At 47.6% G+C, this 18,593-nt stretch overlaps 1 protein-coding gene across 2 annotated transcripts in view; it reads right to left on the bottom strand.

The window, feature by feature from the left end:
- Positions 1-17,597, bottom strand: part of LOC135195711 (uncharacterized) — a 33,104-nt gene extending 15,507 nt beyond the window's left edge. The window contains exons 1-2 of one of the 2 annotated variants that reach the window (XM_064222116.1): positions 17,452-17,589; positions 7,607-7,656 (exon numbers count right to left, since the gene is read on the bottom strand). In XM_064222116.1, coding sequence (XP_064078186.1) covers positions 7,607-7,617 — 11 coding nt within the window. In that variant the 5' untranslated portion in view covers positions 7,618-7,656; positions 17,452-17,589. Of the gene's footprint in view, positions 1-7,606; positions 7,657-17,451 lie in introns of both variants that reach the window. The other variant, XM_064222115.1, reaches the window with a different exon arrangement.
- Positions 17,598-18,593: the final 996 nt, after the last annotated feature.

Genomic DNA, 18,593 nt, shown 5'->3' with positions numbered 1-18,593 from the left:
TCCTAAGGACGAGAGTCACATCCCACTCAGGGGGCCTGAGTTCCCTGGGTGGGCAAGACCTTTCGAAGCTCCTCATTAGCAAGGAGATCTCGAACGAGTTCGAGATGTCCAGTCCCCTTAGTTTTAGGACGAGTGCCAGTGCAGCTCTATATCCTTTAACTGTGGGTACTGAGAGGAGCTTCTCTCGGCGGAAAGAAGAAAAACGAGGAAATCCGCTACCTGCTGAAGAGTGGCTCTGAGAGGAGATAGACCCCGTCTACGACACCAACCACAGAAGACGGCCCACTTCCCCTGGTACACAGCTGCAGAGGACTGTCTGACGTGTCCAGCCATCTCTGTTGCTGCGCTGCGAGAAAGCCTCTCGTTCGCAAGAGATGGTGGATAACAGCCAGCCGTGAAGTTGAGGGACTGGACTGCTCGGTGGTACCGCTCTACGTGTGGCTGGGCTAGAAGGTTGTGCCAGTGGGGCATCTCTCTCGGTTCTTCTGCAAGAAGAGCCAGCAGGTCCGGATACCAAACGGCTTGAGGTCGTTTGGGAGCCACCAGGATCATCCTGAGATTGGGATGACCAGCGCTCGGCTGATCACTTTCCGAATCAGACAAAAGGGAGGAAAGGCGTAGACGAAGAGGTTGTCCCAGGGGTGTTGAAGAGCGTCCTCTGCAGCTGCCCATGGGTCCGGCACGGCTGAGCAAAAAAACTTGAAGTTTTTTGTTGTGCCGGTGGCGAACAGGTCTATGACTGGACGCCCCCATAGGTTGAAGAGCCTTTCCGCCACTTCTGGGTGTAGGGACCACTCGGTCCCTATTACCTGATCCCGACGGCTGAGCTTGTCCGCTACTACATTCCTCTTGCCTGGAATGTAGCGTGCTGACAGCTCTATCGAGTGAGCCGTGGCCCACTCGTGCACCTGCACCGTCAACTGGTGTAGCGGGAGAGACACTAGGCCCCCCTGCTTGTTGACGTATGCCACTACTGTGGTGTTGTCGCACATCAACACCACCGAGTGTCCCATCAAGCGGTCTTGGAACTCTTGGAGAGCGTAAAACGCCGCCTTGAGTTCCAGGACATTGATGTGAAGGTGCTTGTCGTGATGGTCCCACACACCTGCAGCCAGCAACTCCTCCAGGTGTGCGCCCCATCCCTCGGTCGATGCGTCTGAGAACAGCAGCATCTCCGGGGGGGAGTGCGTAGGGGCACTCCTCTTAAGAGGTTCCTGTCGTCGAGCCACCAGGCTAGGTCCTGCCTCACCTTCTCCGTGATGGACACGGGGAAGTAAAGGTGGATCCTTTACCTGTGACCAACTCTCCCCTTAGTCTCCACTGGAGAGACCGCAGGTGAAGACGTCCGTGAGGAACTAACTTCTCGAGTGACGACAGGTGGCCGATCACGACTTGCCATTGCTGCGCTGCCTGTTCCTGCCGAGACAGGAACCGGCCGGCTGCCTCCCTGAATTTGCTGATCCTCAAGTCTGCGGGGCGGACTTGAGCTGCTACCGTATCGCTCAGCATACCCAGGTACTTCATCTTCTGCTTGGGTTCGAGATCGGACTTCTCGTAGTTTATCACGATCCCCAGATCGCGACAAAACTTTAGAAGTCGATCCCTGTCCTGCAGCAACTGCGAGCGGGAGCTCGCCAGGACCAGCCAATCGTCGAGATACCTCAGAAGACGTATCCCGTGCGAATGGGCCCAGCAGACACCTGCGTGAAACGCTCTCGTGAACACCTGTGGGGCGGTTGAGAGACCGAAGCAAAAGTGCCTGAATTGGTACACCGTCCCGTCGAAGATGAAGCGGAGGTACTTTCTGGAGGACTGATGGATGGGTATTTGGAAATACGCATCCTTCAGGTCCACCGAAAGCATGAAGTCGTTCTCCCTGATGGAGTCCAGCACGGAACGTGCCGTCTCCATCTTGAACCGAGTCTGGCGAACAAATCGGTTCAGGGAGAGAGATCTATCACCCGCGGGCGCCAGCCCCCCGATGCCTTTTCCACTAGGAAGGCGGCTGTAAAAGCCCGGTGACGATCCACTACGACTTCTACAGCTCGTTTTGGTCAGCATGGTCTTGATCTCCTGCCGAAGAGCGTCGTCCTTTGAGGATCCCAGAACATATGTCTGCAGATGGACCGGGTTGGAGGTGTGGGGTGGGGGGCCGAGATTCGAAGGGTGTAGTAGATATCCCTCCCGAAGGACGTCTACTATCCAGGTCTCGGCACGTAGCGCTGCCAAGTTGCCCAATGGCTCCAGGCCAGGCCCCCACACTTCCGGCAGCTGGTGAGGGGGAACGCCGTCCCTAGCGTTTCCCACCTCGCTTCGACTTCTTCCCAGCACCTCCTCGGGCGGGGGAAAGGAGGGCTGGGAGGAGGGCTGGTTACGGCCTCCTTTACCAGAAGTTGAAGCAGGAAGAAGTCTTCCTCGGGGCTCGATGGAGCAGCCGTCTTAGCAAGCCGAGGAAGCGCTAGCTAAACTCTTAGGCTTAGCCGCAGTTGTACGAGGTTGCCCAGAAACCTTCGTAACTGCCTGGTGAACCAGACGGTCACTGTCATCAGTGCGCCGTCCTTTCCACCGCAAGCGTCCACCATCTCTTCAGGAAAGAGAGCGGAGGAACTCTTCATTGGTCCGTTACGGAGTCCATTTACGCCTCACGCCCGGCCCCCTTGGCTACTCGTGTAAGGACAGCGTCCCTACGACGAGCGAGAGAACCAAGTTGGCCCACAGGTTTGCCGTCTGATGGGCGAGGTAGGAGATGGCCCTACCTCCAGACTGGCACAGTCTCCTGAAGTCGGGGTCGTCTTCGAGGGCAGCGCCCCCGGCGTCGGCCGCGACCTTGGATACTGTGAGGGACCACAGATCCAACCAAGAGACTGCCTGGAAAAGCCGCCATAGCGGTAGCTTCCAGGCCCAGTGCCTCCTGCTGCGAGAACCACAGGTTTCTCCGACAGGAGCTGCTGCAGGGACACACCTGGAGTTAGCCTAGCTAGCTCCGGGTAACCTGTTTGGGCGGTATTGGATCCACTGATGGCACGTAGAACTTCCTTCTCTGTCGCTGCAGAGGAGGAGGAAGTAGCTTGGAAGACCGTCCTGACTTAAGTGAGTCCTCTCGTCCTGAGACGAAATTCTCCACCTGGTCAAGGACTGAGTCTGCAAGCTCCGATCGCGGCAGTCCCACCGTCAATTTGGGTTCCCTCTGGGTTCGGGCCCCAAAATGACTCGAGCCGGGACGTGGGCTCAGATGGTGGTAGCGGCGATCCTTCCCCCAGGTCGTTGTGCTGACGAATCAGCGCAATAACCTGGGCAAAGTTCCTCTGGATCTCAGGAGTCACAGCGTCCTGAGGAGTAGGACCGTCCAGTCCTCCAACAGGAGCAGCTCTCGAGACCCTCCTCCTTCAGAAGGAGGAACAGCAACAGACCCCTGACGGTCGCCTCCAACCACTTGCGCGTACGACCTGGCTGGTCCTAAGACCATGTCTGGTTCGTGCGGCGTCGTGGCGGGATCGTGAGTCGGCGCACCTCTCACGATCACTCCTAGTACCTCGCTCTTCCGGTGTAGCCCGAGGAAGTTGAAGGATATAGGAGAGACAGACCTGACGCTCCCCCCCCACGTTCGCTGGCAGGACCAGCGTACGTGGGGGGCTGTAGCCGATCACCAACGCGGTGGGGATCGTACTGCAGGCTGGTCGTGCCGCTCACCTGTGGCGAGCGCTCGACTGAGCACGTCGACCCCACCCCCCCCGATCTCGTGCGTCAGACGAGCTGCTGCTGGCCACCGTCTCCGCCCGGTCCCTGTGGGAGCGGCGGTCAGGTGATCTGCAGAGCTCGCTTTCGCGGTGAGACCGGTGAGCGTCCTCACGGCACGTCAAACCGCTGGTACCAGCCGAAGCTGGTGCCGTTGGTCGTGAGGGGACCACTTCTCAGCCTCAACCCGTGGCCGGTCAGAGACCGTCACGTCAACCCGAGGTACCGGCTGGTCGCTACGAGAGCGGCCGCTGGCCTGGCGAGCGTCACTTGCGCGACTCTCGACAGTCTTCTGCTCCGTGCCTCTGTCGCGACGGTGAGCAAGCTCAGGCGTCTTCTTGACGTTGGCTGCACGGTCGCCCAAGGAGACCGTACAACTCGTACCTTCTCGCGAACGAGAAGTCGAGCCGGTACCTGACTTAGCAGCAGTGCTACTAAGACCAGGCGCGGATGTACCAGCCGTAGCCAGCACATCCTTGGTCCCCGTCTTCTTCTTCTTCTCAGAAGAGGAGACGGGCCCTGTTCCCGAGGGAACAGGAGGACCAGCAGAAGCACCCCCCGTCACGCCAGAGCGAGACGGGCCCTTCGAAGGTCCCGTAGGAGCCTTCTTAGGGGGGGAGGAGGCAGCCTTCTTCTTCTTCGGCTTGGGAAGCCTTAGAAGTCGAAGGGGAAGAGGCGGCAACAGACGACGAAGAAGACGATGAAGACGACGACGACATCTTCCTCTTCTTCCTCCTCTTCTTCGTCAGCTCTCTCAGGACGGACGTCAGGTCTTTCCCCATCCACGGAAAAGTCGGGCCCAATTGCCGAAGCAACACGCCCCGACTGATCCTGTCCGGAAAGACCTGAGACCGGGTGCAGCACCTCCATGACGAGACGCGACGTGGGCGAGGGGCAAGGCACGGCAAGGAGCGGCAGGAACATCAGCAGCAGGACCAGCACCATCAGGACCAGCACCAGCAGGACCAGCACCAGCAGTACCAGCAGCAGCAGGACCAGCACCAATAGGACCAGCACCAGCAGGGACCAGCACCAGCAGCAACATCAACATTAGAGTTCCGCACCGCGCGCTTCGTAGGAGCGGCGCGAGGGGCTGGGCAGCAACACTCGCTGCAGGTACGGCAGGTACGGCAGCATAGTCCGGCGTCACAGACCTCTTCCATCTCAGCCAAACTCATCATTGGGACGGGCGGTAGATCCAGGGGTCGAACTTTTGGGGCAGCGAAAGTCGGGCGTCGGCAGCACATAAAAACCCAGGTGGCGGCGGCACGCCCCTCTTAGGCACGGCAGCGATCGCATCTCTGAATTGACGCCGTTGGAGTCACTGACGCATGTGTTGCGTATACACAACATGAGGAGGGGCGGCGTACGCTGGTGTTGACAACTGTATTGGTCGTAGTTGTAACCACACCATGAGTTACCACTGCCGACGCCCGGCTAGCCAGTTGAATCAAGAGCCCTGATACTGGGGGCGCCCTGCAGTCCAACGCGCCCACACCTGTCCAAGGTCGTCACTCACAGAAGGCACACCTGAGGGAGGAACAGTCGGGTCAGTAGAGGGGCACCCTCACGCCTGGGGGAGGACGAACCCCACCCAGAGCGGACGGAAGACCCCGAATACAATTGTACATCGGGTATCGGGCACCCTCCTCCACACTCGACGGATCGAGTGAGGAGAAGGACTCCGAAACCCCCCCCACCCCCCCCGCAGGGGAAGGCGCAAATCGTGGGGGCTGAGCTGGAGGCAGGAAGGATGACGAGGTATCCGTAAACCAAAGGAGTCGCTGGAGAGCTTTCCGACGACTCCTTGGTCAACCTACGCCTCTTCCTACCCTCGTACAGCACCCACTGCGCCTCGGACCAATTTACACATACATCACATGGTCGGTTCGGGAGCATTCTCGCCCCCGACACCGAAAACACAAAACTCAATGAGGATCCATATCTGGGTAAGAGCGGAATCCGCCGCATTTACGCCCCTCCAACCCGGGACACACTCTACGGGCAGTTGGTGGCGCGGCGAAAGCTCTTCTTGATCCATGTTAATTAATCTTCACTTCAATGAAAAATGAAAAAAAATGAAAAAAGAGTACTTACAATTTCATTCAAGACCACACACAAACCAGTCAGAAGAAATTGTAACATCCAAAGCACACGACGAAAATAGCGGCAGAGCGATGACGAACACGTCCTGTCACACCACGGCCGAAAGCAAAAGTGATTCTTCACCGCCCTTTCGGAGCGCGCGGCGCGCGCACGACCGGACAAGCAGTTAAAACTACGTTCATCCCCTTTTGTTCGAAGCTTACGACCGTCCCAGCTGCCGCTAGTTACCTTCCTATTGTTAAAGGACCGAGGGTTTGTATTACGTATCGGAACAAATATAAATTTAAGAAACAATGCTACATGCCGTGCAACTACAAGAAACTACGAAGTGATGATATTCAACTACTTAAAGGTGCAGGTTTCACAGCTAATTTGTCAACAAAAAACAAAATGGAAACAACAATGGAAGAACGGTCCATTCCATACTCTTTCCAAGATGGTTTTAATCAAACAAGACCACTTATAGTATGGCAAAATCCATCTTTAACAAGACAAAATTGTACCATACCAAATAAATAATACATAAATTGCTTGTTGAAATGATTTAAATTCATTAAAAGGTTGAAAGTATTAATCATCACAAAGGAAATCATTCTCAATAAATGCCTGTTTCTGAAATCACAAGCAGCAAGTGAAGCTTTTCCTTCAATGAAGAAGTCCCCTGTGATTACCTTCGCTCTGAGTGATCCATGAATGGGGAAACCGGCTCTCACCAGTGCACTCTGGCCTTTTCTATAATGCCTCCTGGCTCATATGCTCCAACTCGACAAAATGGGGTCAGGAGGTGGGTTAGTAATGCTATGTTTAGCTGCATAGCCAGACCACACCATTACCGAATGCAGAGGAAGGTGAAGACTGAACATTACAAAGAAGCAAGCAAGATGCCAGGAGAACACACTCATGTATGAATAGTGAACTTGCTGACATACCATGAATACATCCAATTCAATTCAATCAACTTGCTAAGTGATGGTCTATAATGACTAATGGGCCCCCACTCTCATACAGCTGTGCCAACTTATGACCAAGAACATGTTATAATGACAAATGTTGTGCTTTCATTCTATAATCAAGTCCCCAACACAAGAGGCTCTTCTGAAGCATTCAACCTGCCTCACATGGTTTCAAATGGTCAGTGCCCCACACTCATAATCCTGAATAAAATAATGGCCATAAATTTAGGTTATTTGATGCCCCTGAAGAGAGGTCCCATATACTTTGATTAAACTCCTGACATACGGATTCTGATAAAAAAGTGATGATTTGCCCAAAATACTAATGCATTCTGAAAAATATTCCTGGATATGACCAAAACTGATGGAGATTTTTTTGACAGCATCCTTACTATTGACACCACCAATAGGATGACCCTGAAACAGTTGATGCAATCATGCTACCCAAAATCATTCACATGTAATAAATTATGTACTAATTATTTCTCCTAGGAAGGACTCTTCAATACTGTAAGGCAAATTAATCCATCTGAAATGTTACATGGCCTCTAACTGAGCAAAGACTTACAGCAATTTGATCACAAAAGCTGACTGGACAATACCTTTTTAAGGAAAGAAATTCCCTCCTGTGTCATAAGGCACAAAAGAAATATCTCCATCCCGAACATCACAGTGAATCACTCCTTCTAACTACTCGGTGACTACACAAAAAACTGAATTACAAGCAAGCAGGATTTGCATAAAAATAAATTCTGCAAAACATAGGAAAATTAGTGAACAGTGTTCGTATAGTCCTGCCTTTCTATACTCACATCAGGGCCATAACTGAAGGTGTGCACACACAGACTACTTGAAATGAATCCTGGAATGAAACATTAACATCATCAATTTGTATTGTGCGGTTCGCGAAGCTAACTTTCGTCGCAGAAAAATAAAAATGCACCAGAAGTAACGATTACCCTGCACTACATGTTACCACTAGCAAAATACATGCAATGTTATTTGTGGAGAGTTCAAGTTCAGTAAGAAAGTTCAGTTGCCTGGCACAGAAAGTGAATCCACAACCAATGTTAATGTAAGTTGTGCATACATATGTATAAACAGGCCATCTTCCAAACTATATTATAACATTTATGAAAAAGTTGTATTTCCTACAGGTTAGTCATATGTTTGACAAGTCGATCCATACTGATGTAATGAAATTTGAAGTTGCATTACACACTTAAAGGCACCATATACGACACAGGTAAGGTTTAAATTGAATGAAGTAGTAGAAACAACATAAAATCCTAAAGTCTATGACCTAGCATAGTTTTATAAAGAAAAAATGATATTGTTATGTTCAAATAAAGTTTCATACATACTTACCTGGCAGATATATACATAGCTAAGACTCCGTCGTCCCCGACAGAAATTCAAATTTCGCGCCACTCGCTAACAGGTAGGTCAGGTGATCTACCGGCCTGCCCTGGGTGGCAGGACTAGGAACCATCCCCGTTTTCTATCATATTTTCTCTCTTCCACCTGTCTCCTGCGGGAGGCTGGGTGGGCCTTTAATTGTATATATCTGCCAGGTAAGTATGTATGAAACTTTATTGTAACATAACAATATCATTTCATACAATCAACTTACCTGTCAGATATACATAGCTGATTGGCACCCTTCGGTGGAGGGTAAGAGACAGCTACTATATGGAATAGACAGGTAAACAACATATGTTGTAGGTATAAATAAAAACCATTGGTTCCTACCTGATAGGTGGTAGACTTGGTGGGTGTTTTTGCCCAGTAGTCTGCATCACCTCAAGAAACTTTAGCGAGATATGTGGATCTATGGCCAAGAGTTCTTGTGGGTCTGCCGATGGGGTCTTACCCACTTACTCAGCAGAGCCTAAAAGGACTTTGTCAATGGTGCTGATCCACTTATATGACAATACAACCTATGAAGAGCACACAACCAATCCCGACCACCTGATCCTAACCATGTGTTAGAACTAAGGATTGTTACGAGTTATCCCCCGAACTCGTCACAACAACCGTAACTCAAAACCAACTACGCACGCATACATAATTTTTCAAAAAAAATTATACTCAACTAATTGGATATGACGAGAATTCTCTTATGAACAACATAGACGGCCGCCCGTGCGAGCCGAATCCTCCATGTTCGAAGAGATTCTCGACCATATCCAAACAGAAGAACAGTATATACATTTTAAGGATTGGTGTCGACTCCCGTACCCAGAATCGTATCTGCCGATACGATAGGACCTAGAGAAAAGCACTTCTCATACGTCACACGCACGTCTTTCAAGTAATGAGATGCAAATACCGAGTTGCATCTCCAATATGTCGTATCTATATGTTTTAAGCGACCTATTCTTATAAAACGAGAGAGACGTCGCAACCGCTCGTACTTCATGAGCTTTTACCCTCAGAAGTTGTAATTGTTCGTCCGGACAGACCTTGTGAGCGTCCGTAATGACGTTCCTTACAAAGAACGCTAGAGCGTTCTTTGACATCAGTCTTGTGGGGTCTTTTACCGCGCACCAAAGACCTTGTCTAGAGCCTCCCAACTGACGCTTCCTCTGAAGATAGAACTTCAGAGCTCTAACAGGGCATAGAGACCTCTCTGCTTCTCTGCCTACTAGACTAGACATTCCTTTGATTTCGAATGACCTAGGCCAGGGATTCGTGGGATTCATCGTTTTTTTTTCGCTAAAAACAGAGTCTTAAACGAGCAAATCGCCGAGTCTCCCTTGAATCCTACTTTATCCTGCAGAGCTTGTAACTCACTAATTCTTTTTTGCCGTCGCTAACGATAAAAGAAATAGGCATTTCCTAGTTACGTCTCTAAATGAGGCCTGATGTGGAGGCTCAAATCTATCCGAAGACAGATATTTGAGGACTACGTCCAAGTTCCAGTTCGGAGGTACTGGCCTTTCCTTAGACTTTGACGTCTCAAAAGATCTTATGAGATCGTGGAGATCTTTGTTATTTGCCAGATCTAAACCTCTGTTCCTGAATACAGCCGAGAGATACTCCTGTATCCCTTTATTGTGGATACGGCTAGATGCGATTTTACTCTCAGGAATAGCAAGAAATCAGCAATTTCCGCTATAGAGGTAGAGGAGGAGGACAACTTCTTGGCTCTACACCACCTTCTAAAGACTCCCACTTCGACTGGTATACTTTCGAAGTGGAGGTTCTGCGAGCTCTCGCGATCGCGCTTGCCACTTCGCGAGAAAAGCCTCTCGCTCTGACAAGTCTTTCGATAGTCGAAAGGCAGTCAGAGCGAGAGCGGGGAGGTTTTGATGGTACCTCTTGAAGTGTGGTTGTTTGAGGAAGATCCGTCGCCTTCCTGGTAGGGATCTTGGAAAGTCTACGATCCACTCTACACTCCGTGAACCATTCCTGGGCGGCCAAAAGGGGGGGGGGCTATTAAAGTCATCCTCGTCTCTTTGACGCCACAAACTTTTTCAATACTAACCCCAGATTTTGAATGGGGGAAAAGCGTACACGTCCACTCGAGACCAGTTTAGCAGGAAGGCGTCTACCATAATTGCTCTTGGGTCTTCCACGACCCGAGCAAAAACACTGGGAGCCTTTTTGGAAATGTATGTTGCGAATAGATCCACATGAGGAGTTCCCCACAGAGACCAGAGATCGCGACATACTTCCTCGTGCAGAGTCCATTCTGTATGAAGGACCTGGTTCCTCCTGCTGAGCCTGTACCGCCCTCACATTCCTTACTCCCTGTACGAACCTTGTCAGCAGGGAGATGTCCTGTGAGACGTCCACAGTAATAGGTCCCTCGTGAGTTCGTAAAGGAACGAGGAGTGTGTCCCTCCCTGTTTCCGAATGTAGGAAAGTGTGGGTGGTGTTGTCCACGTTTACTTGTACTACCTTGTCTCTCACCAGAGGTTCTAGGCTCTTCAAAGCCAGTGTACGGCGAAGAGCTCTTTGCAATTTATGTGCCAGGACACCTGTGCTGGTTCCCAGGTGCCTGACACTTCTCCGAGCCTAATGTCGCTCCCCAACCCGTCTCCGACGCTTCGGAGAGAAACAACACTAGGTCTGGGTTCTGTGATCTTAGAGAGATCCCTTTGTTCTCTTCCAGAGGCAGCAACCACCACTGTAGGTGTGCCTTACTTCCACTGGAATGGGAACGTCCGACAGTTGTCCGTTTTTCCAGCTCCAAGACTTCTTGAGGAAGAATTGAAGTGGCGGATATGAAGTCTTCGAGAGGGAAGAATTGTTCCAGCGAGGAAAGCGTCCCAGAAGGCTCAAACCATTCCCTCGCTGACGTTTGCTGTTTCTCTAAGAAGAGAGAGATTATCCTCAAACCTTTTGCGGTTCTCTCTTGCGAAGGGAAAAAACTCGAAAACCCCGAGAATCCATCCGAATCCCCAGATAGACTAGGTCTTGTGGGGCTGGGGGTCATCTGAGACTTCTCGAGGTTCACAAGCAATCCCAACGCCTTGGTTCAAATCCAGAGTTAACTTTAGGTCCTCCAAACACTGTCTCTCCGATCTGGCCTGATGAGCCAGTCGTCTAGGTACATCGAGACATTCACTCCTTTGAGATGAAGAAATCTCGCCACATTCCTCATCAGGCTTGTGAAGACCTGAGGAGCTGTGGACAGGCCGAAACACAAGGCTCTGAACTGAAAGATCCTTCCCCCCGTCATGAAACGGAGGTACTTCTTCGATGAAGGGTGGATCGGGACGTGAAAGTAGGCGTCTTGGAGATCTAGAGCACCATCCAATCTCCTTGTCGTAATGACGCTAGGACTGAAGCAGAAGTCTCCATGGAGAACTTCTCCTTCTGAACAAATTTGTTCAGAGCGCTGAACGTCTAGTACTGGTCTCCAGCCTCCCGAGGCTTTCGCCACTAGAAAAAGGCGATTGTAAAACCCGGGTGGGGAGTTTTGATCCAGTACTAGTTCTACTGCACTCTTGTCCCACATTTGTTCCACCATCGATCGAAGAGTACCCTCAGCACAGGATCCTTGTACTTGGCTGATAGTTCCCTTGGTATTGACGTTAGGGGCGGAGTATTCAGGAAAGGGATACGATATCCCTTCCTTATGATCTTTAGTGAAGACGTCTGCGTCTATCAGTGTCCAGGCTTCCACGAATTCCAGGAGCCTGGCACCTACTGGTGTTTGGAGGAGAAATGTTTCATTTGCCCTTTTTAAAGGGACGAAAGGCGGACCTACCTCTTCTCTCCTGGAGCCCTTCCTTCTTGCGGGAGGTCTGGAGATCGGACCACCTCGAAAGGGCTGCCTAGAAGTGCTAGGTTCTTTCTTGTCCGACACTAAAGCAGGTTTCTTCTTCCTAGCTGACTGCGTCAGAAGATCCTGTGTCGCCTTCTCAGTTTAAAGAGTGAGCTACGTCCTTCACTAACTTAGAAGGAAACAAATAGTCCGAAAGAGGTGCATATAGCAGAGCTGCCCTCTGCGCATACGAGACTGCCTTTGTTAAGAAGGCGCCTACACTGTCCTTTTCTTCAAAAGACCTGCTCCAAAATAATGCAGAGACTTCCAAAGATCCATCCTGTACTGCTTTGTCGATGCACGACAAAATGCATAACAGGGCTTCAGGTTCGATTCCCTGCGAATCGTGAGCTTTCTTGGACATCACCCCAAGGGACCAATCTAAGAAGTTGAATACTTCCAATACATGGAAAAGTCCTTGAGGAGATGATCCAGTTCCGAAATACTCCAAGTAATGCGGGCAGAATTAAGACTAGGACGCCTTGAAGCGTCAACTAACGTCGAAAAGTCTGCCTCTGTAGTAGAAGGGGAGAGCGATACCATATCCTCCCCCGTCTTGTACCATATGCCTCTTTTCCCAGCTAACCTTGCTGGAGGCATGCAAAATACTGTCCTGGTTAAGTTCTTTCTTCGACTTCATCCAGGCGTCTAAGGCGTGTAAAGCCCGCTTCATCGAGATGGTGGGCTTCATCTTCAGAAAAGACGAAGTCTTCTTCGCCTTCGCACTCGAAAAGAGCGAGCGCGGAGAAGGAGGAGCAGCCGGAGTCAACTCGTCTCCGTATTCCTCCAGAAGCATGGTTGTCAACACCTTATAGTTGGACAAGCCCCTCTCTTCAAGATCGTCATCCTCCGAGTTTCGTTCGAACTCGTGATAATCTGAGTTTCTGTTTCCTTTCCTTTCAGAACTTTCCTCTTCTGGGGGAGACAAACTCCTGATCGGAGAGGGGCTAAGGAATGAAAGTCTTTCCTTTTTCCCGTTCTGATCGACTTGGAAGGCGTCACAACCTGCGGCTTCTCTCGCGCTTTAGAAGACGTCATGTAGACGCTTCCCTCGCTCTCCGAGCGTCATGTATGACGTCTCTTGTTGACGTTTAGATGACGCTTCGCGTCTGGAAGACGCTTCGCTTTCTAAGGGCTTCCTACTCGGCGTCACAATCTTGGACGGAGCGTCACGTCTAAGATCCTCTTGATTTGACGCTTCACTTCTAAAAGACGTCTTCCGAGCAGGTGCGAGAGGACGAGACTTCTTAATAGGAAGCGTCACGTCCTTCCGACGGGGCGCTAAAACTCCCACAAGAGATGACAGTTGTTCTTGCACCGCCATAATGATCTTCCTTGACGCTTCTCCTACGTCTAGTGCCTGACGCCCTTCGTCATCACTCGGGGAAGAAGCATGATGGGGTACTTCCTCATAAGCGTCAGGTGACGTTGACGCCACCTTCGCCTTCTTAATAGCAGACGGGGCGTCATCCGAGAAGCGCTCCGGGCTAGAATCAATGTCTTGCTTCATATGACGCTTCAGCGGTCTCGATAAGTTCGACTCCTTCCACCCTCGTTTAGGTGAGGGAGAGGGAGAGGACGAGAAACTCGCGAAGGACGCTTTTCCTGTAGCGCCCTTGAGCTGGCTGCCATTGAAGCAAAGCTAGCTGAAGGGACGTCTGACCGTTGGGATTCCCCACGACCTCCTTAAGGCTTTCGACTTTCCTTCTCCTCTGGGCATGTGAGCTTGGAAGAGGTCTAGGCCTGGGAGCGCCGCAGGGACGATCAAAGCCCCCCCCCCTCCACAACACTGATAGGGCTCACTTCACTAAAATTTTCACTATCACTAGCCTTACCTTTCGAGTCCGCCATCTTGGACTTCATGTCTCGAATCGTCGCTTTCAGATTGGCGATTTCCGATGCCGAATCCGAAAAGACACTCTGAGAATGAGATTTATAGGGAGAATCTCCAGAAGTAGGGTTAGAATTATCATTGAAAGGCTCAATAGGCCTTGAATTCACACCTTTCAGTCTTCTAACTCTATCCCTCTCTAACTTCTTCAAATAAGAAGTCAAAGTCTTCCATTCTTCTGCATTCAAACTCTCGCATTCCTTACAAGTGTTAATAGCAGAACACTGCACCCCCTACATTTACGGCATACAGTGTGAGGATCAACCGAAGCTTTCGGTATCCTCACCCTGCAGCCTACATTCACACATTCTCACACTCACATTAGAATCAGACATCCTGAGAAAAATCCAAAAGAGTTATTCCAAAAACAGTCCACAGTAGCGAATGCCAAAAACACGATCCAAATACGTCACCAAAAGTCGAAAAACGTTGATCAAATGTTGAAAAAAGAATCCAAGTCAGGAGGTAATAACAACAATGTTGATACCACCGGCGACAGAGAAAATATGATAGAAAACGGGGATGGTTCCTAGTCCTGCCACCCAGGGCAGGCCGTAGATCACCGACCTACCTGTAGCGAGTGGCGCGAAATTTGAATTTCTGCGGGGACGACGGAGTCTTGAGCTATGTATATATCTGACAGGTAAGTTGATTGTATGAAAATACAATGCTAAATCACTTAGGAGTGCAGTACTTACCACACTTACTTTCTAAATGGAGAAACAACAGAGAAAATATGGATCCAAACAGAGGAAACTCTCAATAAAATAGCATTCAAAGAGCCATACATGCAATGTTATTTGTGGAGAGTTCAAGTTCAGTAAGAAAGTTCAGTTGCCTGGCCCAGAAAGTGAATCCACAACCAATGTTAATGTAAGTTGTGCATACATATGTATAAACAGGCCATCTTCCAAACTATATTATAACATTTATGAAAAAGTTGTATTTCCTACAGGTTAGTCATATGTTTGACAAGTCGATCCATACTGATGTAATGAAATTTGAAGTTGCATTACACACTTAAAGGCACCATATACGACACAGGTAAGGTTTAAATTGAATGAAGTAGTAGAAACAACATAAAATCCTAAAGTCTATGACCCTAGCATAGTTTTATAAAGAAAAAATACAATGCTAAATCACTTAGGAGTGCAGTACTTACCACACTTACTTTCTAAATGGAGAAACAACAGAGAAAATATGGATCCAAACAGAGGAAAAACTCAATAAAATAGCATTCAAAGAGCCATTCATCATACAGTATTTGCATTCAGTTTACATATAGTACACACTCACATTCTCCCATAATCGGAAGCTATGTGCCACAATCTATCTTGATTTCATTTGCTATTACACTGAATATGTTATGTTGGTCACGACATCAATTATAATAGTGTTAGTCACAAAACTTCTCACAACCAATAAAAATGGCAATATTTGTTAAATGATGGTGACAGATTCAGCGTCGCAAAAGTAGATGTCACACAATATATATTTAAAATATAACCGAGTAACCATAACCCTTTGGCAATAGAATGCCTGACTGGGTCAAATTCAAGCATTTATGGCCTTAAGGGAATCTGCAGATGCAGGCTCACTATTCGAAGTTAGTGCTTAAGAAGCCAAAAAGTCCACACATTTGGTGTTTTAATGACAGTATTTAAGAGAACTTTTTAGAGGAGATTTACTTTAATGAATTTCATACAAATCTAGCATTCACAGTACAAAATAAAAACTTGGTTTATAATTTTGTTTTTCCTATGATTTCAAGTGATTAAAAGCATGAACCATATATTTTTCCAGCTGCTCTTTTGTGTTCTGTGTACATTTCACCATACCGGTTGGTGCTAACTCTACAGTCTTTTACCCTCCCAGAAGCCCCAGTTTTTCACTATGGTCACACTTACACATTTGATTGAAGAATTTATGTAGCTCATTATCACTTATGCTATTTCTGTGCAGTTGTGTCTCTTTGTCTAGTTTACTGCACAGCTGTATCACATCACTTGTGCAGGAAACAGATATGCCAATTTGAGATATTGGTAGAGAATGATGCTCTCATAAAAACTGGCTTTTATTTATTTAAGAAATCACATTCAGTACGGTATAATGTAACAGAGAAATGTATACATCTGATGTACTGCAAAATGTCTTTCCTGCAGTTCCTATTATTTGACCAGGAGGTACTTTCTCAGTAATACTCATGTGGTTGTAGTTAATAACAGCAAATAATAAATATATGAAGATGAATTCAATTGAAAATAAGGAAACTGAACACTTGAGTTTTTTCTACAAGCTGCAGAAAAAGTTATTTAATAATAACTCCTGGTACCGTGTATGATTCTAAGAAGAAATGGACTTTTAGCAACGATTTCTAGTGAGATGTGAATGATTCTGAAAGCGGTTTCTACTGCTAAATGTATTTTGGAAACTCTACAGAGATACAGCCTTCCTAAACCTTCTCTAACCTAGAGGGTCTATGCCACATTTGAGGCGACCGAACCCCTGGTGAGCTAACACCTAACTTAACCTAACCTAGGCTACAGCAACCTACCAGACCAGGGGCATGCCCAAAACTGAACTGAAAGATTGGCGAACATGAACTGAGACGCTAGCAGGATTATTTTTTTTATTAAGCAATACAATATATAAAAGAATTCAACATTTAATTACAGAAACTGTGTACTTATGAAAATGACAGACAACACAAAAGACAGAAGAGCTAAGTATTATATAAACTGAGTATGGTAACATATACATCTCCACGGTTCCAACAGACGCATCACGATGAAAAGAAGAAACGGAATGTCATCTTCAACCTCATAGGCCAAATTAGGCTACATAGCCTAGCGCCAATACAACATTTACCATGTTTAGGTGAAATTTTAAACATTTTCTGTCCATGTCGAAATCATTGCAAGTAATTGATCAAGAAAGAAAATAAATGTCATTTCAGCAACTAGCCTCATAAGGAAAAAATGATCATATATTTTACATCTTTTATGTTTGAAATGTAACATACGGTAAAGAAATGGCCAAAAATAATATAAATGATTATGGAAAGTGTAAATGAGTGCGAAATTATAATATAATATGTATGTAGTATGCAAAAATGGCATGTTTGGGATTCAAGAATATCACAACCGTACGTTGGCCCTCACCAAATATTACCTACTCCATATGTTCCCTTACGCTGGATCTCGCGTCCGAATAGGATATCTATAGCATTGTCGACATAAAAATGGAACAAAAGATCAGCCAGACTCGGTTCTCATTCCCGGATATTCGACGGAATCCAACAAATCCACGTCAAGATCATCTCCATCACAGCTTCGCCCGGAGAGAGGACGTAGACGTGAACTTGACAGCTCGACCTCCTCCTCCGGAGAAGGTTCTCTTGTCTCTTTCCTTCATTACTCGTTTCCCGTCGGGTTAAAACGTCAATTAAAAACGTGAAAACATATTAGAGGAGTTGTAGGAAGTCTCACCTCATCTTCAGACGAGCCATCGTTAAATCCCGCGGCGGAATAAACCACTTCGGTTCATGTCAGTTCAGGCAGAGGAGTCGAGCGCCATCATCACACGTCTGCTCACTCAAAGGTCCAATAGAGATCTGGCACGTTCTTCTTCTTCCTTCTCTCTCTCTCTCTCTCTTTCTGCCTTGAGGTCGTGACGTCATGAGCAGACGATTTCTCTATTTCTCCTCGTTTCGGAAAAATAAAAGAAACTTCTTTTTTGAGGATTTATTTCTCCTCGTTCTTAAGATATGTTTCTTTTTGAGGATTTATTTATCTTCGATCGGGAGATATACTGATTTCCGAGGATTCATTTCTCATCGTTCGCGAAATATGCTGATTTTTGAGGATTTTGTTTTTCCTCGTTCAGGAAATAATTCTTTTTGGGGATGTATTTTTTGAGGATTTATTTCTCCTCGTTCGGGAAATATGCTTCTTTTTGGGGATATATTTCGCTTCGTTCTTGAATCATACTTCTTTTTGGGGATATATATATATATATATATATATATATATCGCTCTGGACTTTTTGGGGGCTATATGTTCTTTAAGTAATGCCAATGTTGTTTTTCTTTGCAAGCTGACGTCAGCGGGAAGAGTAAGTGTATATATATCCCTGTGGAGGGCTGTACATAAAACCAAACAAGGAAACAAAGTAAAATATAGCGCAAACAATAACTCTTCATTGGCTGTCAGGTTATTAATGGGACGGTAAATAATATGTTTGGGAACGCGATATTTTATAGCCACTGACAGGAATTGCCTCGCTTTTATATATCAATTCAGACTTAGCTTGATTTAATAACTCGTAAGAGATATTTTCTAGGAATAATAGAGGATGTTTTCCTTGTCGTTCCAAGAAAGTTGCGAGACGTGGCACAAATAGGACTACCACTGCCGTTTGCCTATATTTTTCCTCATGCGATAAACTTTGCCATTTCAGATTACTGAGGTCATTAGCCGACTCGCAGACATTGCTTGAAAAACCTCCGTTTTTCGTAAACGCTTTTTGTTTGTTTGTCAATATTTGGCGAGTATTCTCGGTATAAAGTTTGCTAGGTCTAGTATTAGTATATCGTGTACCAAGGATTTCATCGAGGCTCAGTTACTAGACA

The sequence above is a fragment of the Macrobrachium nipponense genome, chromosome 16, assembly GCF_015104395.2.
Source record: "Macrobrachium nipponense isolate FS-2020 chromosome 16, ASM1510439v2, whole genome shotgun sequence".
In the NCBI taxonomy this organism is placed as follows: domain Eukaryota; kingdom Metazoa; phylum Arthropoda; class Malacostraca; order Decapoda; family Palaemonidae; genus Macrobrachium; species Macrobrachium nipponense.
Note: the sequence above shows the minus strand (reverse complement) of the source record. Positions and strands in the feature narration are given on the sequence as shown.